The sequence below is a fragment of the Chlorocebus sabaeus genome, chromosome 5 (assembly GCF_047675955.1).
Source record: "Chlorocebus sabaeus isolate Y175 chromosome 5, mChlSab1.0.hap1, whole genome shotgun sequence".
Classification (NCBI taxonomy): Eukaryota; Metazoa; Chordata; class Mammalia; order Primates; family Cercopithecidae; genus Chlorocebus; species Chlorocebus sabaeus.
The window spans coordinates 11,607,701-11,627,462 of NC_132908.1; the positions used below are offsets into that span (position 1 = coordinate 11,607,701).

Sequence of the window (19,762 nt, forward strand, 5' to 3'; positions counted from 1 at the left end):
CCAGCCTGGGTGACAGAGCGAGAGTCGTCTCAAAAAAAAAAAAAAAGAGGGATTCCTGTCCCTGTTGAATTTTCTGTCATGCTTCTGTGCTCCTTCAAAAGCCAGGGAGGGAGGGATCCAGTCTGAGAAAAGCCAGTATCAAGGACTACTTCAGTCCTCGTAGAAATCACTGCCAATGACTTTGGCCACCTCCTGTGTCCTGGATTGTGTCTCCGCAGCTTCCCGTCTCCGGGACGACGCCTCCCTGAGTCCCTGCGTGTGAGTGACTTGGTGTTACAGGCTGGGTGAGGAGCTTTGCAGGGATTTAGCTTTTTCCAGGGCCGCCTGCCCTCAGGCTTCCTGGGCCCTCACACTTCTTGTTTATATCTTATCTGCCTTTGGGGGAATGACCTTAGAGAAATTGGTGCGAGTAAGCCGTGAGGTTCTTGGTCCACTTCCATCCAACCGAGGGCAGCTGCCGGGCAAGGCAGAGGCAACCTTGGCTTTTAAGTCAGACTGCAAGGGTGAGTCTGAATGGCCTCGGGAAAGTTCTCTCTGAGCCTTCGTTTTTTTCACCTGTAAAGGCGATAGTCTCAGTCTTGATAGTCTCGCCTAGCTTCAGGGTTTGTCAGGGTGATTCAGTGAGAACCTCATTTGAAGCAGCTGCTTTAGTTTCTCACACCTAATAAACGTTTAACCACTTACCCTCCTCTCCCACCACCCTTTCAACTTTGAACCTCTTCCTCCATCTCATCCCTGCTTAAGGCGCTGACCTTTTGGCCACAAAGAATGGCTCTTTTTGTTGCCACCAGGACTAGAATTCTTACGTTTCTGTTGCTTGGCCCTGGTAATCAAAGAACCACCAACAGATATGCAAGGCATCTCCAGCATTCTGGTTCTGGCCGCCCCTCTCTGTCTTGGTGTGAGTGCTATACCTGCATGGTGGTGAGATGAGTGAAAGGGCAGTCTCTGGCTGTTTTCTGCCGACAAGGATGTGCTGAGCAGCCTCCTGCAAATGAGAAGCAGGGAAAAGACCAAACCAGCTTAGCTCATTAGCCAGGCGTGGTGGTGCCCACTTGTAATCCCAGCTACTTGGGAGGCTGAGGCAGGAGAATTGTTTGAGCCCGGGAGGCTGAGGTTGCAGTGAGCCGAGATCATGCAATCTGGGAGAAAGAGCGAGGCTCCATCTCTAAAAAAAAAAAAAAAAAAAAAAAAAGAAAGAAAAGAAAAATTTGCCTGCCTTTGTCTTACAGAACAAAGGACAGGAGATTCCACTTTACCCTCTCATCATCACACCATATTCAGTTTTCTGTATATCCCACGGTGTAGCATGCTTTGTGAAGGCAGGATACCATGTCTGTTTGCTTTCTCTTGACTCCTAGCATAGTGTCTACCACTACACAGTTCTTCAATAAAATTATGTTCAATAAACAAATACATCTTGGTTGGAAGGAAGGCTTTATTCATCGTGTGCAGTACTGTATTTCGTGGTTCCTGAGGTACCATATGCCAGGATCACTCCAGCATACTACAGGGAAAGTGATTAATTTTTGAGGAACAAAGCAAAAATTAATTAAAAGTGACCCAGAGCTCTACACAGACTTGGCTTGTTGTCTTTGTAGCCACTGGAAACCCAAGTAGCCAGTACAGAATACAGTATGGAAAAATGAATTATTTTCCATTCCACTTGGGAAAGGAGAAAGAACCACTGCCATTATTGGCGTTTGATGCATGACCTTGGAATTTGTTTTTTTTTTTTTTTTTTTTGGAGAAGGAGTCTCACTGTGTTGCCCTGGCTGGAGTGCAGTGGCATGATCTCGGCTCACTGCAACCTCTGCCTCCCGGGTGCAAGTGATTCTCTAGCCTCAGCCTCCTGAGTAGCTGGGATTACAGGTGCCTGCCACCACGCCTGGCTAATTTTTGTAATTTTAGTAGAGACGGAGTTTCACCATGTTGGCCAGGTTGGTCTCGATCTCCTGACCTCAAGTGATCCGCCCGCCTTGGCCTCCCAAAGTGCTGGGATTACAGGTGTGAGCCACTACGCCCAGCTGGAATTTGATGTTCTTTTAATCAGTGATATATCATCATCAGGTTATAGGTTGGCAGTCAATTACAAGGTGATTGGCGCCATTCAGAATATACCAGAGACAGTTTCTGTTGCTGAGCTGCCTGTAAAATTTAAGTCTAATCTTCCCTGTCTGTTCAGCAGCCTTGGGCATTGAGGATCCTCTGACTTTGAAACACTGCCTTCCCTTGCTTTCTGTGATGCTGTAGCCTCTTGGCATGCTTTCTTCTTCTTTTCTGATCCTTCTTGGCATATCACTTCTGTACCCTCAAATATTATTCCTTGGATTCATTGTTGGCTCTTGTTTCTACGCATACTGTTTGGATTCCTTGGTGAAGTTGCTCTGTATGTGCCTGTTATTCTTAGTCATACCCACAGCCCAGAGCACTTCCTTGAACTCTATCTCTTGAATGTCTCTATTTGGTGTACAGCATGGGCTTGTCAGTCTCCAAGACTGAATTCTGATCTTCATCCATATGTGTTCCTGTGTGTCTTGCTTAGTAAATGGCTCTGCCCTTTACCCAGGTCCCCTGGACAGCTCTTGGGCTTCTTCCCAGCCTTCTTCTTCTTCCTGCCCTCTGCCCCCAAACCAGTCCTGCACAGAGCACTGTTTCTGTCTCTCACATGGGTCCCTGAGCCACTCGAGGTTCCTTCATCCTCAATGAGTTCTCTTCTTTCTCCCCGACTTGTGTTTTTCTGCCTTCAGTCTTGATCAGCTCTGACCCAATTTGCACATGATGGAGTGGTCTTCTTTCGTGACCATCCCAGTCCCCCACTTACTCCCTGTAACCGCATTGACTTAAAGCTCTTCCATGGGTCTCTTGTAGAGTTGGGACAAAGTATCCAGTGCTTGATCTGGCTTCTAGGGCTCTGTTCCCTACTGGCTGTGTCTGTTTCTGTTCTACCTCTTATGCCGTGCTGTATGCCAGGGGTGACAGACAGTGGCAGGTAAGACACCACAACTCTTTCATCCAGTTTGCAAATAAATGATGGCCTGAGTCCCACAAGCTCCCCTCTTCCCACGCCCCTGCCTTGGGACTCTTGAGACCTCTCCATAATTCAGCAGCTAAAGCACTAATGCCAGATCCTGTGTGGGGCAGGGCCTTCAGCACCACTGCCTGTTCCTTGCTTGGTGCCTCTCACTAATTTAGATGATTGAGTTCTGTATTTTTTTTTTTTTTTTTTTTTGAGATGGTGTCTCGCTCTGTCGCCCAGGCTAGAGTGCAGTGGTGCGATCTCAGCTCATTGCAGCCTCTGCCTTCTGGGTTCAAGTGATTCTCGTGCCTCGGCCTCCTGGGTAGCTGGGACTACAGGTGTGTACCACCATGCCGCCTACTTTTTGTATTTTTAGTAGAGATGGGGTTTCCTCATGTTGGCTAGGCTGGTCTCAAACTCCTGGCCTCATGTGACCTGCCCGCCTCAGCTTCCCAAAGTGTTGGGATTACAGGCGTTAGCCACTGTGCCTGGCCCAATCCTGTATTTTGAACAACTCTCCTGGTTTCTACTGTCTTGAAACTCTTCAAGTCTGGCAGTTCTTTCCCTTGCACTACCTTCCTTCCTTCCTCAGCTCTCACCCAAACTCCTACCGGCCAAACTTCTATTCTCTCTTAAAAAAAAATATGGGCCAGGCGCGGTGGCTCAAGCCTGTAATCCCAGCACTTTGGGAGGCCGAGACGGGCGGATCACGAGGTCAGGAGATCGAGACCATCTTGGCTAACACGGTGAAACCCCGTCTCTACTAAAAAGTACAAAAAACTAGCCGGGCGAGGTGGCGGGCGCCTGTAGTCCCAGCTACTCCGGAGGCTGAGGCAGGAGAATGGCGTAAACCCGGGAGGAGGAGCTTGCGGTGAGCAGAGATCCGGCCACTGCACTCCAGCCTGGGTGACAGAGCCAGACTCCGTCTCAAAAAAAAAAAAAAAAAAAAAAAAAATATGGCCAGGTGTGGTGGCTCATGCCTGTAATTATAGCACTTTGGGAGGCGGAGGCAGGTGGATCATGAGGTCAGGAGAGAAATCGAGACCATCCTGGCTAACACGGTGAAACCCTATCTCAACTAAATATACAAAAAATTAGCCGGGTATAGTGGCGGGCACCTGTAGTCCCAGCTGCTTGGGAGGCTGAGGCAGGAGAATGGCATGAACCCAGGAGGTGGAGCTTGCAGTGAACAGAGAGTGTGCCACTGCACTCCAGCCTAGGCAACAGAGCGAGACTCCACCTCAAAAAACAGAAAAAAAAATTGGTAAAATATACATAATGAAATTACCATTTCAGCCATTTGAAGTGTACGGTGAAGCATAAGTGTACTTAATGCATATTCACATGTCATACAATAATCTTTACCACTATTCATCTCAGAACCTTTCCATTTTTACAAACCAAAACTGTATTCATTAAACACTGACACTCACTCCCTCCAGTCCCCTGCCTCTGGCAGCCGGCGTTCTGCTTTCTGCTTCAGTGCATTCTACTACTTTAGGTTCCTTGTATCAGTGGGATCATGCAACATTTGTTCTTTTGTGTCTGGCGTTATTTAGCATAACGTCTTCAAGGATCGTCCATGTTGTAATATGTGTCAGAATTTCCTTCTTTTTTTTTTTTTTTTTTTTTTTTTAAAAAAAGATGGAGTCTTGCTCTGTCGCCCAGGCTGCTGGAGTACAGTAAGTAGCGCTATCTCAGCTCACCACAACCTCCGCCTCCTGGGTTCAAGTGATTCTGCTGACTCAGCCTCTCGAGTAGCTGGGACTACAGGTGTGCGTCATCATGCCTGGCTAATTTTTAAATTTTTATTTATTTATTTATTTATTTGTTTGTTTATTTTGAGACGGAGTCTCACTCTGTCGCCCAGGCTGGAGTGCAGTGGCCGGATCTCGGCTCACTGCAAGCTCCGCCTCCCGGGTTCATGCCATTCTCCTGCCTCAGCCTCCCGAGTAGCTGGGACTACAGGCACCTGCCACCTCGCCCGGCTAGTTTTTTGTATTTTTTTTAGTAGAGACGGGGTTTCACTGTGTTAGCCAGGATGGTCTCGATCTCCTGACCTTGTGATCCGCCCGTCTTGGCCTCCCAAAGTGCTGGGATTACAGGCTTGAGCCACCACGCCCGGCCAATGTTTTTATTTTTAATAGAGACGGGGTTTCACTGTGTTGGCTAGGCTGCTCTCGAACTCCTGACCTCGTGATCCGCCCACTTTGGCCTCCCAAAGTGCTGGGATTACAGGCGTGAGCAACCACGCCCGGCCCAGAATTTTCTTCTTTTTAAAGGCTGAATAATGCTTTTGAGGGTATGTAGAACCCGTATTTTGTTTATTCCCATGATAGTTGGGTGTCTTCCACTTATGGGCTATAGTGAATGGTACTGCTATGAATATGAAGATGCAAATATTTGTTTTTTCCACTTTTAGTTCTTTGGGGGAATATACCTAGAAGGACAATGCTGGATCATGTTGTAATTCTGTTTAATTTTTTTTAGGAACCATCAGAGGGTTTTCCATAGTGGCTACACCATATTGCATTCCCACAAGCAATGCACAAGAGGTCCATTTTCTCCACATCCTTGCCAACTCCACAGCCTTGCCAGTGCTGGCTTTTTATTTATTTTTATTTATTTATTTTTTGAGATGAAGTCTTACTTCGTCACCCAGGCTGGAGTGCAGCAGTGTGATCTCGGCTCACTGTAGCCTCCACCTCCCGGGTTCAAGCGATTTTCCTGCCTCAGCTTCCCAAGTAGCTGGGATTACAGGCATGAGCCACCGTGACTTGCTAATTTTTGTATTTTTAGTAGAGGCAGAGTTTCACTATGTTGGCCAGGCTGGTCTCAAACTCCTGGCCTCAAATGATTTGCCCGCCTTGGCCTCCCAAAGTGCTAGGAGTATAGGTGTGAGCCACTGCACCCGGCCAGTGCTGGCTTTTTAAATTAGAGAAAAGTTATACAACTTTAATTGTATACATGGAGAGAAACAGAGAGTGATTACCACCCCCTTTTTTCATACACACACACACACACACACACACACACACACACACTATACATATATATATGTATGGTAACTTTATTATTTTTTGTAGGGACAGAATCTTACTATTTTGCCCAGGGTGGTCTCAAACTCCTTGTCCTAAGTGATCCTCCCACCTTGGCCTCCCAAAGTGCTGGGATTACAGGTCTGAGCCACCATCCCTGGCCTCCTTTTTTCTGTTTTCATAATTGCCATCCTAATGGGTGTGAAGTGGTATCTCATGTGGTTTAGTTCTCTTCTCTCTTGAAGTTTCAGAATTGTTTTAAAAAAGCCAGTCCCTTTAAAACTCCGTAGGGAGTTTTAAAAAATGAGCTCCCTACGTGGTTCACCTGGACTGTGCCCCTCCTATAGTCCTAAGTTCTTCTTCCATCAAACCTATGTATGGAACTACCCATTCTCTTTCTTTCTTTTTTTTTTTTTTTGAGATGAAGTCTCCCTCTGTTGCCCATGATGGAGTGCAGTGGCACTATCTTGGCTCACTGCAGCCTCTGCCTCCTGGGTTCAAGCGATTCTCCTGCCCCAGTCTCCTGAGTAGCTGTGATTACAGATGCACATCGCCACGCCTGGCTAAGTTTTATATTTTTAGTAGAGACGGGGTTTCATCATATTGGCCAGGCTAGTCTCGAACTAGTGACTTCAGGTGATCTGCCTGCCTTGGCCTCCCAAAGTGTTACGATTATAGGCTCATCCTTGTAGCTCTAATGTCTGGAGCTCCAGTATCTGGCTACCTGCATAGCAGAGGCCACCAAAGGACTGCATTCAAAATAACCACTTGAGGACCCTGACTTCAGAACATGCTGCTCATTTTCCTGGGAAGCCAAACCCCTACTCTCAGCAGTCTGTATGCATCGTCAGTCAGTGGGAGCAGGTGGTAGTAATATACCCACAACTATAAAATGAGAGAGACCGACTTCCTTGATCTTCAGTGGGGATTTTTGAAAATGGTTGATTGCACTCAAAGCAGAATTTATATTTTGCTTCATTGGGTCACCTTGGGCAACAATTTCATTTCTGTAGAAAATTAATTTTGGATGTGTTTGCTCTTGCTTCTCTAGTTCTTTTAATTGTGATGTTAGGGTATCAATTTTAGATCTTTCCTGCTTTCTCATGTAGGCATTTAGTGCTATAAATTTCCCTCTATACACTGCTTTAAATGTGTCCCAGAGATTCTGGTATGTTGCATCTTTGTTCTCATTGGTTTCAAAGAACATCTTTATTTCTGCCTTCATTTCATTATGTACCCAGTAGTCATTCGGGAGCTGGTTGTTCAGTTTCCATGTATTTGAGCGGTTTTGATTGAGCTTCTTAGTCCTGAGTTCTAGTTTGATTGCACTGTGGTCTGAGAGACTGTTATAATTTCTGTTCTTTTACATTTGCTGAGGAGTGCTTTACTTCCAACTATGTGGTCAATTTTGAAATAAGTGCAATGCAGCAAACTATCACAAGAACGGAAAACCAAATACCGCATGTTCTCTACTCATAGGTGGGAATTGAACAATGAGATCACTTGGACACAGGAAGGGGAACATCACACACCGGGGTCTATTGTAGGGAGCGGGGAGAGGGGAGGGATAGCATTAGGAGATATACCTAATATAAATGACGAGTTAATGGGTGAAGCACACCAACATGGCACATGTATACATATGTAACAAACCTGCATGTTGTGCACATGTACCCTAGAACTTAAAGGATAATAATTAAAAAAAAAAGTTAGAAAAAATGAAAAAAAAATAATTTTGGAGGAAGCTGCGTGTGCCAGGGGAGCCCTGGGTGTACCCTTTTGATGGTGAGGGGAAGTCCAGTTCCTCACCCGCCCATCCCTGCTTTCGGTTCCCTGTTGGTGTTCATACACGTGCAAATCAGCTGCTTTTGGTGAGGGAAGCCTTGGAAGGATGTCTGCTAAAGGTGCAGAGAAAATGCAGAGCTCCATTCAAGGTGAAAAAAGTGGTTGACAACCGGCAGAAAGAAGCTGGCCTTAGGGAGGAAGTCAGAAGCCAGGGTGCTGTACCCCTTGGGCTCTTTGTTCACTCCTGGGTCACTGTAGCATGGGGATGTCCACAGGGTCCCTTGGTTATAGGTCCTTGACACCCAGGGTGTCAGGGACCTGGGCCAGTGGCTATTTACTAAGGGGTATGAATGTGTTCCAGCATGTTAAGATCTAGTGGAGCTGGACTGATACCTCTTGGCGGAATGTGACCTCTGCCTGTTTCAAAGGTGTTTAATCCTGCTGTCTCATAAATTAAGACTCAGCCTGTAATCCCAGCACTTTGGGAGGCCGAGGTGAGTGGATCACTTGAGGCCTGGATTTCGAGACCAGCCTGGCCAACATGGTAAAACCCTGTCTCCATTAAAAATACAAAAATTAGCTGGGTGTGGTGGTAGGTATCTGTAATTCCAGCTACTTGGGAGGCTGAGGCAGGAGATTTGCTTGAACCCAGGAGGCAGAGGTTTCAGTGAGCTGAGACCATGCCCTGGCACTCCAGCCTGGGCGACTGAGTGAGACTCCACCTCAAAAAAAAAAAAAAAAAAAAGTAAAAGAGACTCAGTTGGCCTCTGAGTTGTCAGTTTTTAGATCATAGTTATCCAATCTGAGTTCCGTGGGTCCTTTGCTTTCCTCCTTTCAGGATGTAAATGACTCTTCAGCTCATGATGGGGTATGCCCCTAAAAGGAAGTGAGACACAAGTTTTAGAAGTCCTTCTTAGAAATTTCTCACTTTTTTTTTTTTTTTTTTTAAATAAGAGACAGGGTCTTGCTCTGTTGCCAGACTAGAGTTCAGTGGTGCAATCACGGCTCGCTGTAGCCTTCAACTTCCTGACTCAAGCGATCCTCCCACTTCAGCCTCTCAAGTAGCTGGGACTGCGTGTGCACACCACCATGCTTGGTTAATTTATTTCCTACTCTTTAATAAAGGAGGTGCTATGCTGTAAACTCTCATAGGATACAGGTGTGTTATGCTGAGCTCTGGTTCTGGAAGGCAGTCTTGTGGCTAGTTGGAAGATGGCCAAGTGACAGAGCTCAGCCCCTTGTTGGCACTCTGCTCTGCCAATCCGTTTGTGCCTTGCAGTCGGGCTGGTTCAGTTTGGGATGTGACAGATTTGGGAGCACCTGTATTCACTGAGTTCTCAGACTGGCACATGAGTGAACTTGGTTTACCTTTGTTCCTGGCATGGCTGATACCATGTTAGATTCTGCCCTCAGATTCATCCCTCTGTCTTCTTTGGCTTTGATAGAACCCAGATTTTGCTTGAGGCTGTGGTATGTACTCCTTTGTCTCGGTGAGGGATGATGAAGGATTAAGCCAGTTTTGAGTTTTGTTCTCTGCTTTCTCTGCTCCCTTGTGATTTGTCTGGGATTACTTGTTCTTTCCTGATAAAAGGGGCGATAGAGCTGGCTTCATCCCGTTCCCTTTCTTGCTGCTCAATTGTGAATGAGATGCCCGGAGTTATGACAGTCCTCTGGGACAGCAAGATCAAAAGGTTGGAGATTCTGACCTGACATAGCCTTTGTATCACTGGCCTATTTCCAGACCAACCCAGCTCCATGGAGTTGGATTTTCTTTGTGTGTGGGTTTTTTTTCATTTTGTTTTGTTTTTAGAGACAGGGCCTTGCTCTGTTAACCAGGCTGGAGTGCAGTGGTGCAATCACAGCTCACTACAGCCTCAAACTCCTGGGCTCCAGCCATCCCCCTGCCTCAGCCTCCTAAGTAGCTGGGACTACGGGTGTGTGCCGCCACACTAGGCTCCTTGTAGTTGGGTTTTCTGTTTCCTTTTTGTAGAGATGGGGTCTTACCATGTTGCCCAGGCTGGTCTTGGGTTTTCTGATTTTTTTGTTGAGCAATACTTTGTTTGTTTTGGGGCAGTGTTGTCACACTGATGAGACACCCCTCACCCCCCATGGCTGTGGAGCACAGGTGTTGCTCAGTTCCTGGCGTGTTCTCGGTCTTCTATACATGATTGTCAGATGCCTGAAGAACATGTCCTGTCTCACTGCATTATTTCCTGTGGTTGCAAATGATAGAAAATCCTTTAGACTGATTTAGAAAAAAAGATGAAGGACATTTATGTATTGACTCAAGTAAGTAAGAAATCATCTCAGAGTTGAGCTGGATTCAGGGGCCCTGCCTTCTCCCAAATCTGCCGTCCCTCCGGCACAGCTTCTCTGTGGTTGGGTGTCTTTCCAGACAGGGTCTCTCTACATGGTGGGGTGGAACATGGCCCCAGGTAGCTACAGGTTTCCAGGGATGAGAGATCCTACTTCTAGAAGGGGGTGGGCACACTCCCTGCTTACGGGTCGTATTACAGGTTTTGTGAGCCATGCAGTCTCCATAGCAGTGACTCAGCTCTGCCACTGGAGCGGAAACTCAGCCACAGACCATATGGGAGCAAATGGGTGTGGCTGCGTTCCAGGAACACTGTGCTTACAAAAACAGTTTGGAGGCCAAATTTGACCCCCAGGCCATAGTTTGCTGACCTCAGCTCCTGGAGGAGACAAGGCGTCTTTTCTGGTGGCTCCAGAGAACACTGTGGTCCAGGGCTGAGACTAGGGTGAGGTTAGTGAGACACTCACTTTGGCCACAAAATTGAAGGTGGTACCAAAAAACTTATCAATCAAGATAACTAATATTTTTATGTAATATTAAAAAAAAATAAAAGTTGCATATGCCGTGGTTCTGACCAGTTAATTGTCTGCCCTGGATTAGCTGTCCACCCCTGCTGTAGGGGGAGGTTAGGGCAGTGCGGAAGGATCCCAGTGGAATGCGTTTCCCATACGAAAGAGGGGTGCTCTTACTAGACGAAAGGGAAAAGTACCAGGCTTGGTGGCTTGCGCCTGTAATCCCAGTGCTTTGGGAGTCCGATGCTGGAGGATCATTTGATTTCAGGAGTTCAAGACCAGCCTGATAACGTAGTGAGATCCTCATCTCTACAGAAAAAAACAAACAAACAAAAGCCATGTATAGTGGTGTACACCTGTAGTCCCAGCTACTTGTGAGCCTGAGGTGGGAGGATCGCTTGAGCCCAGGAGTTCAAGACTGCAGTGTACTATGATCGTGCCACTGTGCTCTACCCTGGGCGACAGAGCGAGACCTTCTCCCCACCCCGCCCCTCAAAAAAAAAAAAAAAAAAGAAACTCCAAACAAGGAAAAGGAATGCTGTTTGGTGCAAGTGTGGTAGTGATATTAATAGCTGGTTTTCACTGAGCACCAATTATATGCCGGGTATGTTAATCACTATGGCTAACATTTATTCACTGCATTATTGGATACACTTTACATGTATTCCTAGTTGTCATTTTTCCCTCATAGCAATCCGTACAGTTAGGTACTATTCTCCCCATTGTACAGATGAAGAAAGTAGAGGACAAAAAAAGTTTCCCAAGGTGACACAGTGCCTGAACTAGAATTTGGAACAAGGTTTTTGTCTTCCTTGTGGTCTCTAAGGTATGAATTCTTGGTATCGGTGATGGCATCGGTGATAGGTAAGGCTTGATAGAAACTTTCCCAAAAGCCTGGTGCTGTTAGTTATCCTCTGTTAACAGGTGCCCCAGGGCAGCTCTTCTCAACACTCCTTCCTGGCACTTGTTTTTGTTGGCGTTTGGCTTTCAGGTGTTTGCAGAACCAGAAGCCCTTGCCCGCTTTTTGACTTAGCACCATGTTTCAAAGCAGATCACCGTATATCCCTAAATTAAATTACGGACACGGCAGGCGCTAATTGGCAGGTGAGCTGCACTTTAAATGGAGCACATTCATTCTGGCAGTGGAAGCAGAACCCTGCTGGGATAATTCTTATCATCAGCAGCATCACCCTGACAAGCTTTAAAAGGATTCTGTAGCAGTAAGCAATTTGCAGAATTGAAAGGTGAAAACACACTTTAAAGCATTCATGTAGATTCAAGGTCGGAGGGAGGTGACTGCATTTTTCAAGACAGGCTGCAGGCGAGTGTCACTTGATTGGAAATGTGATGGACGTACAGACGATGGTCTGGGGTATTTCGAAACACATTGTTGGCCAGCTGGCCCAGGGAGTTGTCACCAGATTCCCCGTCCTGGTTTCTGAGTGAGGCGGAGAGTGGAAGGAAGGTGGTTGTGTACAGTTGTGTGGATTAGACTGATCTGATGAGCTTGGGAAGTGGATTCGTTTGACATTTAGGGATTGAGACAGAAGATAGTCTTGAGGGACCTGCCCTCTTGCTGGTTTTTGTTATTCCTGGGAAGATTATTCTAAATGATCCCAGTGATTGGCTTGATCCACACATACTTACGCTTACTCATACAGATGTGTACATTAAGATGCTGCGAACACAGAAGAACCCACGCGAATGCCCTCTGCTATGAAGGGAATTAATTATTAAGCAAATGCTGATTGGTCATCATGGACTGGGCACTGTGCTTGGTGTTTTCCTTCCCTTTCTAGTTACCCCAGTAACCCCGGGCGATTCTGTACTTTTGTGTTGATTTTATGGGAGAGGATTTTCAGGCTTAGCATGGTTGAGTGACTTGTCGAAGGTCATTTGGTTGAATGGACTTTTTCTCTGTTCGTCCTGCCTGCTAGACTGGAAGTCCCTTAGGGATGAGTTCTTGTTGTCTCTAGCTGGTGACACATAGCCTGCCTCGGTTCACAGCTCATAGAAAGAATGCAGTGCATCCTAGTGAAGTTGAATTGAAACATTAGAGTGAACTTAACTAGCCTGCCATGCAGTTTCTGGAGATGGGTGTACTTGCCTCCTTCCGGAAGGCAGCTTCAAAGCCTTTGTGACGTTTCAGAGGGGACTGTGAGCCTGTTTAGCTCCTAGATTGAAAGCCAGGTCTAACTGCAAAGGCTCAGCTTCCCCCACTTGAAATATTAAACCGTTGTGAACGTGACCATTTCAAAGAAGGCCAAGTCCCCTCATTTTGCAAGGCAGTGTGATTTGGGTTTGCAGTGAGCTCTGAGGTCCCTTTCTGCCATACTGTTTACTAACTGTGTTGCTGGGTGAGTCGCTTCACTTGTCCTGGCTTCAGACCTTGTCTTTCACATGGAGATGGCCTTGGTTGTGATGATGTCAGATGTGAAGTGTTTACTGCAATGGCTGGTGCTTAGTTATTGCTCAGTAAACAGTAGTTGCTGTTGCTGCTGTTATTATTATTGCCAGCCCGAAAAAGTGTTGAAGAGCCAACGTTAAGTGAAGAAAATTGATCACAAAATTATGTATACACTAGCATGACAACTATGAAAAAATCTGGGGTTGGGCATGGTGGCTCCCGACTGTAATCCTAGCATTTTGGGAATCTTAGGCAAGAGGATCACTTGAAGCCAGGAGTTTGATACCAGACTGCACAACGTAGCAGAACATCGTCTCTACAAATAAATAAAAATTAAAAAATTAGCTGGGCATGGGGGTGCGTGCCTGTGTCTCAGCTACTCGGGAGGCCGAGACAGGAGGATCACTTGAGGCCAGGACGTTGAGGCTGCAGTGAGCTCCAGCCTGGGTGACAGAGGGAGAGGCCTTGTCTCAAAAATAAACAAATAATAATTAATTTAAAATGTATATAAAAAAATTTTAAAATCTGTGTACACGTGGATAAAAAGTGGTGGGATGTGAGGAGATACAAGTAGTTGTAGGAATGACTGTCTTATGGGTAAAAATAAACTGTCTTAAGTTTCCCATAGAGCCTTAAATCTGTTCCTATCCTCAGGCTGAGTAATTTGACATGTGGAAATCTTTCCTAAGGAACTAGAAATGAGGACAATTATTTATATATAGGGGTATTCTTTACTGTACAGAGGGAAGGTTGGCCATGTGCCATGCCCTTAGTAGTAGGGAAATAGTTATGTTTTACTGGGAAGCCATCAAAAATCATCTTTGAAAGACTTTTAATTGTAATAGGAAAATATTCATGATCTAGACAAGAAATAATCAGGATATAAAAGTATACATATAAATATGTATGCATATACACTCTTACAATATGATGTGGTTTTATTTATTTATTTATTTTTTGAGACAGAGTCTTGCTCTGTCACCAACCTGGAGTGTAGTGGCATGATATCGGCTCACTGCAACCTCCGCCTCCCGGGTTCAAGCAATTTTGCTGCCTCAGCCTCCCGAGTAGCTGGGACTATAGGCATGCGCCACCATGCCCAGCTAATTTTTGTATTTTTAGTAGAGACGGGATTTCACCATTTTGGCCAGGATGGTCTCAATCTCTTGACCTTGTGATCTGCCTGCCTCAGCCTCCCAAAGTGCTGGGATTACAGGAGTGAGCTACTGTGCCAGCTTTTTTTTTTTTTTTTTTTTTTTTTGAGACAGAGTCTTTCTCTGTTGCCCAGGCTGGAGTGCAGTGGTATGATCTCAGCTCACTGCAACCTCTGCCTCCTGGGTTTAAGTGATTCTCCTGCCTCAGCCTCCCGTGTAGCTGGGATTACAGGCACCTGCCACCAGGCCTGGCTCTTTATTGTATTTTTAGTAGAGATGGGGTTTCACCATGTTGGTCAGGCTGGTCTGGAACCCCTGACCTCAGATGATCCACTCGCATTGGCCTCCTGGAGTGCTGGGATTACAGGCGTGAGCCACCGTGCCCGGCCTGATGTGTTCTTTTCTTCTGGCTGCTGTAACAAATTAATACACAGTTGGTGACTTTTAAACACTGTAATTTATTCTCCCATGGTTCTGGAGGCCAGAAGTCCCAAATCAGCTTCACTGGGCTAAAGTCAAGGTGACAGACAGCAGGGCTGCTTGCTTCTGGAGGCTCCAGGGCCGAATCCATTCCTGGCCCTTCCAGAGTCTGCTCGCTGCCCACCTTCCTTGGCTATGGCTGCCCCATGCTAGTCTTTGCTTCTCTGGTCACATCATGTCCTCCTATTCTGCGTCAAGTTTCTCTCTGCCTGCCCCTGCCTCTGATGAAGATCTTGTGATTACATCAGCCTCACAGGGATGATGCAAGATAACCTCCCAATTTCCAGATCCTAACACAGTTGCAAAGACTCTTTTACCATATAACATAATATTCAGAGAATTCTGGAGCTTAGGAAGTCAATATCTTTGAGGATTATAATTCAGCCTACAGCAAATGTTGATTTTATTATAAAAAAGAAAAATGCAGTAAAAACGAACTGAGAATTCTTGAAAATGTCAACTTTGGTCTTTTCTGGGTGAGAGGTTTTAGAGTCATTCTTATTTTTGATATACTCTTCTGTATCTCCCCCCTGTTTAAAAATTTCATTATTGTTTTGGAGGCTGAGTCTTGCTCTGTCACCAGGCTGAAGTGCAGTGGTGCGATCTCAGCTCACTGCAACCTCTGCCTCCTGGGTTTAATGATTCTCCTGCCTCAGCCTGCCTGGCAGGAGGGATTACAGGTGTGCACCACCACGCCCAGCTAATTTTTGCATTTTTAGTAGAGACGGGGTTTTACCGTGTTGGCCAGGCTGGTCTCGAACTCCTAGCCTCAAGTGATCCACCACATCAGCCTCCCAAGTGCCGGGATTACAGGTGTGAGCCACCGTTCCCAGTCTCAATTTTTATTTTAGATTCAGGGGATACATGTGCAGGTTTGTTACCTGGGTACGTTGCATGATGCCAAGGTTAAGGGCATGGATTGAACCCATCTCCCAGGTAGTGAACATAGTACCTGGTAGGTAGTTTTTCAGTTTGTGCTGTCCTCCCTCTCTACTCTCTCTACTCTCTCTAGCAGTCCCCAGTATCTGTTGTTTACTCTCTTTATGTCTGTGTGTACCCAGTGTTTAGCTTCCATTTATAAGTGAGAATATGCAGTATTTCATTTTCTATTTCTGTGTAATTTGCTTAGGATAATGGCCTCCAGTCATCCGTGTTGCTACATAGGACACAATTTTGTTCTTTTTCATGGCTGCGTAGTATTCCGTTTTGTAAATGTATTGCATTTTGTTTATACAGTCCACTATTGGTGGGTATCTGGGTTGATTCCATGTCTTTGGTGTTATCCCCCACCTTTTCCATCCTAAGGAGATACTCTGTTACAATCTCCAACATCGCCTAGGGGCTTTGTGTGTTCCTCTCCCAATGTTAAGTACCCCAGGCTGAGTGCCAGGTGCCTGTGCCCTCTCTCTGTAGAGCCTGTGTTCTGGTACTACGTGAAGGAGGTCCTCAACAAGCACGAGCTGCAGCGCTTCTACTCCCTGCGCCACATCGCCTCCGACGTGGGCCGGGGCCGCGCCTGGCTGCGCTGTGCCCTCAACGAGCACTCCCTAGAGCGCTACCTGCACATGCTCCTGGCCGACCGCTGCAGGCTCAGGTACGTGGCCAGGAAGGGACCTGGGATGGGGTGGAACAAGGGGTGAAGATCTTGGAGTCTGGAGTCAGACCACCTGGATTTTCATCCTAGTTCCCCGATGTGGGGCAAGTGGGCCTCCCTCTGACAGCTCTGGAGTGTTCTGCTGAGCTGTGGGGAAACTTGGGGGAGAATCATTGAGAGACTGCCTGTAAAGGGCTCGGCATGGCACTTGAATGTGGAGAGAGCTGTTGTCTTAGGACATAGCTTGCTCTTCACTTTCTGGATTTTTTTTTTTTTTTTAAAGACAGGGTCTTGCTTTGTTGCCCAAGTTGGAGTGCAGTGGCATGAACATGGGTTATTGGAGCCTGGACCTCCCTGGCTCAAGCAATCCTCCCACCTCAGCCTCCTGAGCAGCTAGAACCATAAGGGTATGCCACCATGCCTGGCTAATTTAAACATTTTTTTTGGTAGCGATGGGGTCTCAGTGTGTTGCCCAGGCTGATCTTGAACTCCTAGGTTCAAGTAATCTTCCCACCTCAGCCTCGCAAAGTGCTGAGATTACAGGTGTGAGCTACCATGCCAGGCATAGAATTTTAATTTGGGATTCTTGCATTCATTCAATCCCAAACTGAAAAAAACATGGAAATCTTAACTTGGAGAAGGAAGTCATTTTTTTGTTTTTGTTTTTTGTTTGTTTGTTTTTGAGATGGAGTTTCACTCTTGCCCAGGCTGGAGTGCATTGATGCTATCTGGGCTCACTGCAACTTCTGTCTTCCCAGTTCGAGCGATTCTCTTGCCTCAGCACCTCCTGAGTTGCTGGGATTACAGGCATGTGCCACCATACCCAGCTAATTTTTTGTATTTTTAGTAGGTACGGGGTTTAATTATGTTGACCAGGCTGGTCTCAAACTCCTGACCTCAGGTGATCCGCCCACCTAGGCCTCCCAAAGTGCTGGGATTACAGGCGTGAGCCACCATGCCTAGGCGTGGCCATTACTTTTGCTCTGAGAATGGTGGACTAGACATATTGTTTTGTGTCCGTGAGTGATACGGAGCGACATTGATGAATCCTCTTCTGGTTCCTTAAGTAACTTCCCCATCAGCAATGCCCGGATCTTCAACAGTGAAATTTCCCTGAATTCAATCAGTGGGCAGTTTGTGAGCAGTGTGGTGTATTCCCTTGATTTTATATCTTGACCTGTATTCCCTAGTTCAGGTCTCCTCTTCTGCTTTATCTACTGCTATGGTCACCTCTCTACTGGTAATGTCTCAGGTCTTCTGGTATTGTGCACTGGGCTCTTAAAAATACCCTTAAAGTTCTCTGTTGCCTGTGGCTCTTTGTTCAATTGTGTGGGTCCAAAATGGGAGGACTTGGGAGCCAGGAGGACTGACACTGACGACACCTATGTACTGCTCAGGGTCAGAGTCCGGGGAGCTGAGAACGTCTGGACCTCTGGGGCATTAACCAGCTTTAGTTAAGGAAAACACACTCCTGTTTCTTTCTTTCTTTTCTTTTCTTTTCTTTCTTTTTTTTTTTTTTTGAGAAGAAGTCTCACTTTTTTGCCTAGGCTGGAGTGTAGTGGCGTGATCTCAGCTCACTGTAACCTCCGCCTCTCGGGTTCAAGCGATTCTCCTGCCTCAGCCTCCTGAGTAGCTGGTCTACAGGCGCACGCCACCACACCTGGCTAATTTTTTGTATTTTTAGTAGAGATGGGATTTCATCGTGTTAGCCAGGATGGTCTCGATCTCCTGACCTCGTGATCCTCCCGCCTCAGCCTCCCAAAGTGCTGGGATTACAGGCGTGAGCTACTGTGTGTGGCCTACTCCTGTTTCTTGAAGTGAATTTCTGTGAAGCTCTTTCCAGCATATCATTTATGGGTAGTTCAGAGTTATATACTCAGTCTCGAAGTTGAAGTGAACAACAAGAAGAAGTGAGTCCAGCAGGTAAGAATCACAGTTGACCTTACCTGGATCACCAGCCACTTCCCCAACCCGATGTGGGGAAAACACATTCATTTAGACGCACAAAAACCGGCTCAGATTTTTAAAGGATCATGATTTTAGGAATCAGGTGCAGTCAGAATGTCAGCTTGAGCGCGTGGTTTGTACGTCTGCTAACATTTTCTGGGAAAGTATATTGGAAATGCACCTCTTCTCTCTTTCTCCTGCCTCAGCCTGCCTGGTAGGTGGGATTACAGGTGTGCACCACCACGCCCAGCTGATTTTTGCATTTTTAGTAGAGACGGAGTTTTACCGTATTGGCCAGGCTGGTCTTGAACTTCTGGCCTCAAGTGATCCACCATGTGAGCCGCCCAAGTGCCGGGATTACAGGCGTGAGCCACTGTTCCCAGCCTCAATTTTTATTTTAGATTCAGGGGGTACATGTGCAGGTTTGTTACCTGGGAACATTGCGTGATGCCGAGGTTTAGGGCACGACTGAACCCATCTCCCGGGTAGTGAACATAGTACCCGGTAGGTAGTTTTTCAGTCCATGCTTTTCTCCCTCTCTACTCTCTCTAGCAGTCCCCATCTTTGTTTGCCATCTTTATGTCTGTGTGTACCCAGTGTTAGTTTCTGTTAGTTGTATTCAGTCACTTCAGTGGCTAATTTTTCCAACCCCTCACTCAGCTACAGGTTGTGTATCCCTGACTTTGCTTTAGTGAGATTGACTTTTGCCTCGATTAATTTAGAATTCAGTGACCTGGCGGGGAAGTTATGGCATTGGGGATTTTTGGTTGTCATTGCTTGACAGGAAGTCAGAGAGAGCTTGGAAGTTGGACTCGGGAGAACTTCTTTTAAGCCCTGGCTGGACCATTTATTGGCCAGATGACCTTGGACAGGCCCTGTAGGCTTTCTTGACGGCCTTATCCCAATGCCATCTAGATTTGTGGTGCATTTTTAGCCTTCTGGCCTTTTCCAAGGATAATGTGGGCTTTCGGGTCTGTAACCTAGGCAGGAATTATAATATTATTATTATTATTATTTTGAGGTGGAGTCCCGCTCTTTCGCCCAAGCTGGAGTACAGTGGTGCGATCTCTGCTCACTGAGCCTCCAGGTTCAAGCGATTCTCCTGCTTCAGCCTCCTGAGTAGCTGCAATTACAAGCATCTGCCACCATGCCCAGCTAATTTTTTATATTTTTAATAGAGATGGGGTTTCACTGTGTTGGCCAGGCTGGTCTCGAACTCTTGACCTCAAGTGATCTTCCCACCCCAGCCTCCCAAATTGCTAGGATTACAGGCATGAGCCACCATGCCTGGCCAAGGCAGGCATTATATTAAATGCCCTGGTTGATGAAGCCATAGAGGCTCTGTAATTTCTGTCTGAAATGGTCTCTTCTTGTATTAGGCAAATCAGGTGAGCCCTGTTGGCTGGCTTGGATTTCCTGTCTGTCTCTTGGGGACATTGCTTGAGTGGAAGTCACCCACCTGACTGCTCCCTCCTACTTTGCTGCTTTATAAATACATTTACGTATAATGTC

At 46.4% G+C, this 19,762-nt stretch overlaps 1 protein-coding gene across 5 annotated transcripts in view; it reads left to right on the plus strand.

The window, feature by feature from the left end:
- SNX29 (sorting nexin 29) overlaps positions 1-19,762 on the plus strand; it is a 638,098-nt gene that overhangs the window by 53,967 nt on the left and 564,369 nt on the right. For all 5 annotated transcript variants that reach the window (XM_007986063.3, XM_007986052.3, XM_037989526.2 and 2 more), the window contains one exon: positions 16,123-16,303. In XM_007986063.3, the coding sequence (XP_007984254.1) occupies positions 16,123-16,303 (181 nt within the window). The remainder of the gene's footprint in view (positions 1-16,122; positions 16,304-19,762) is intronic.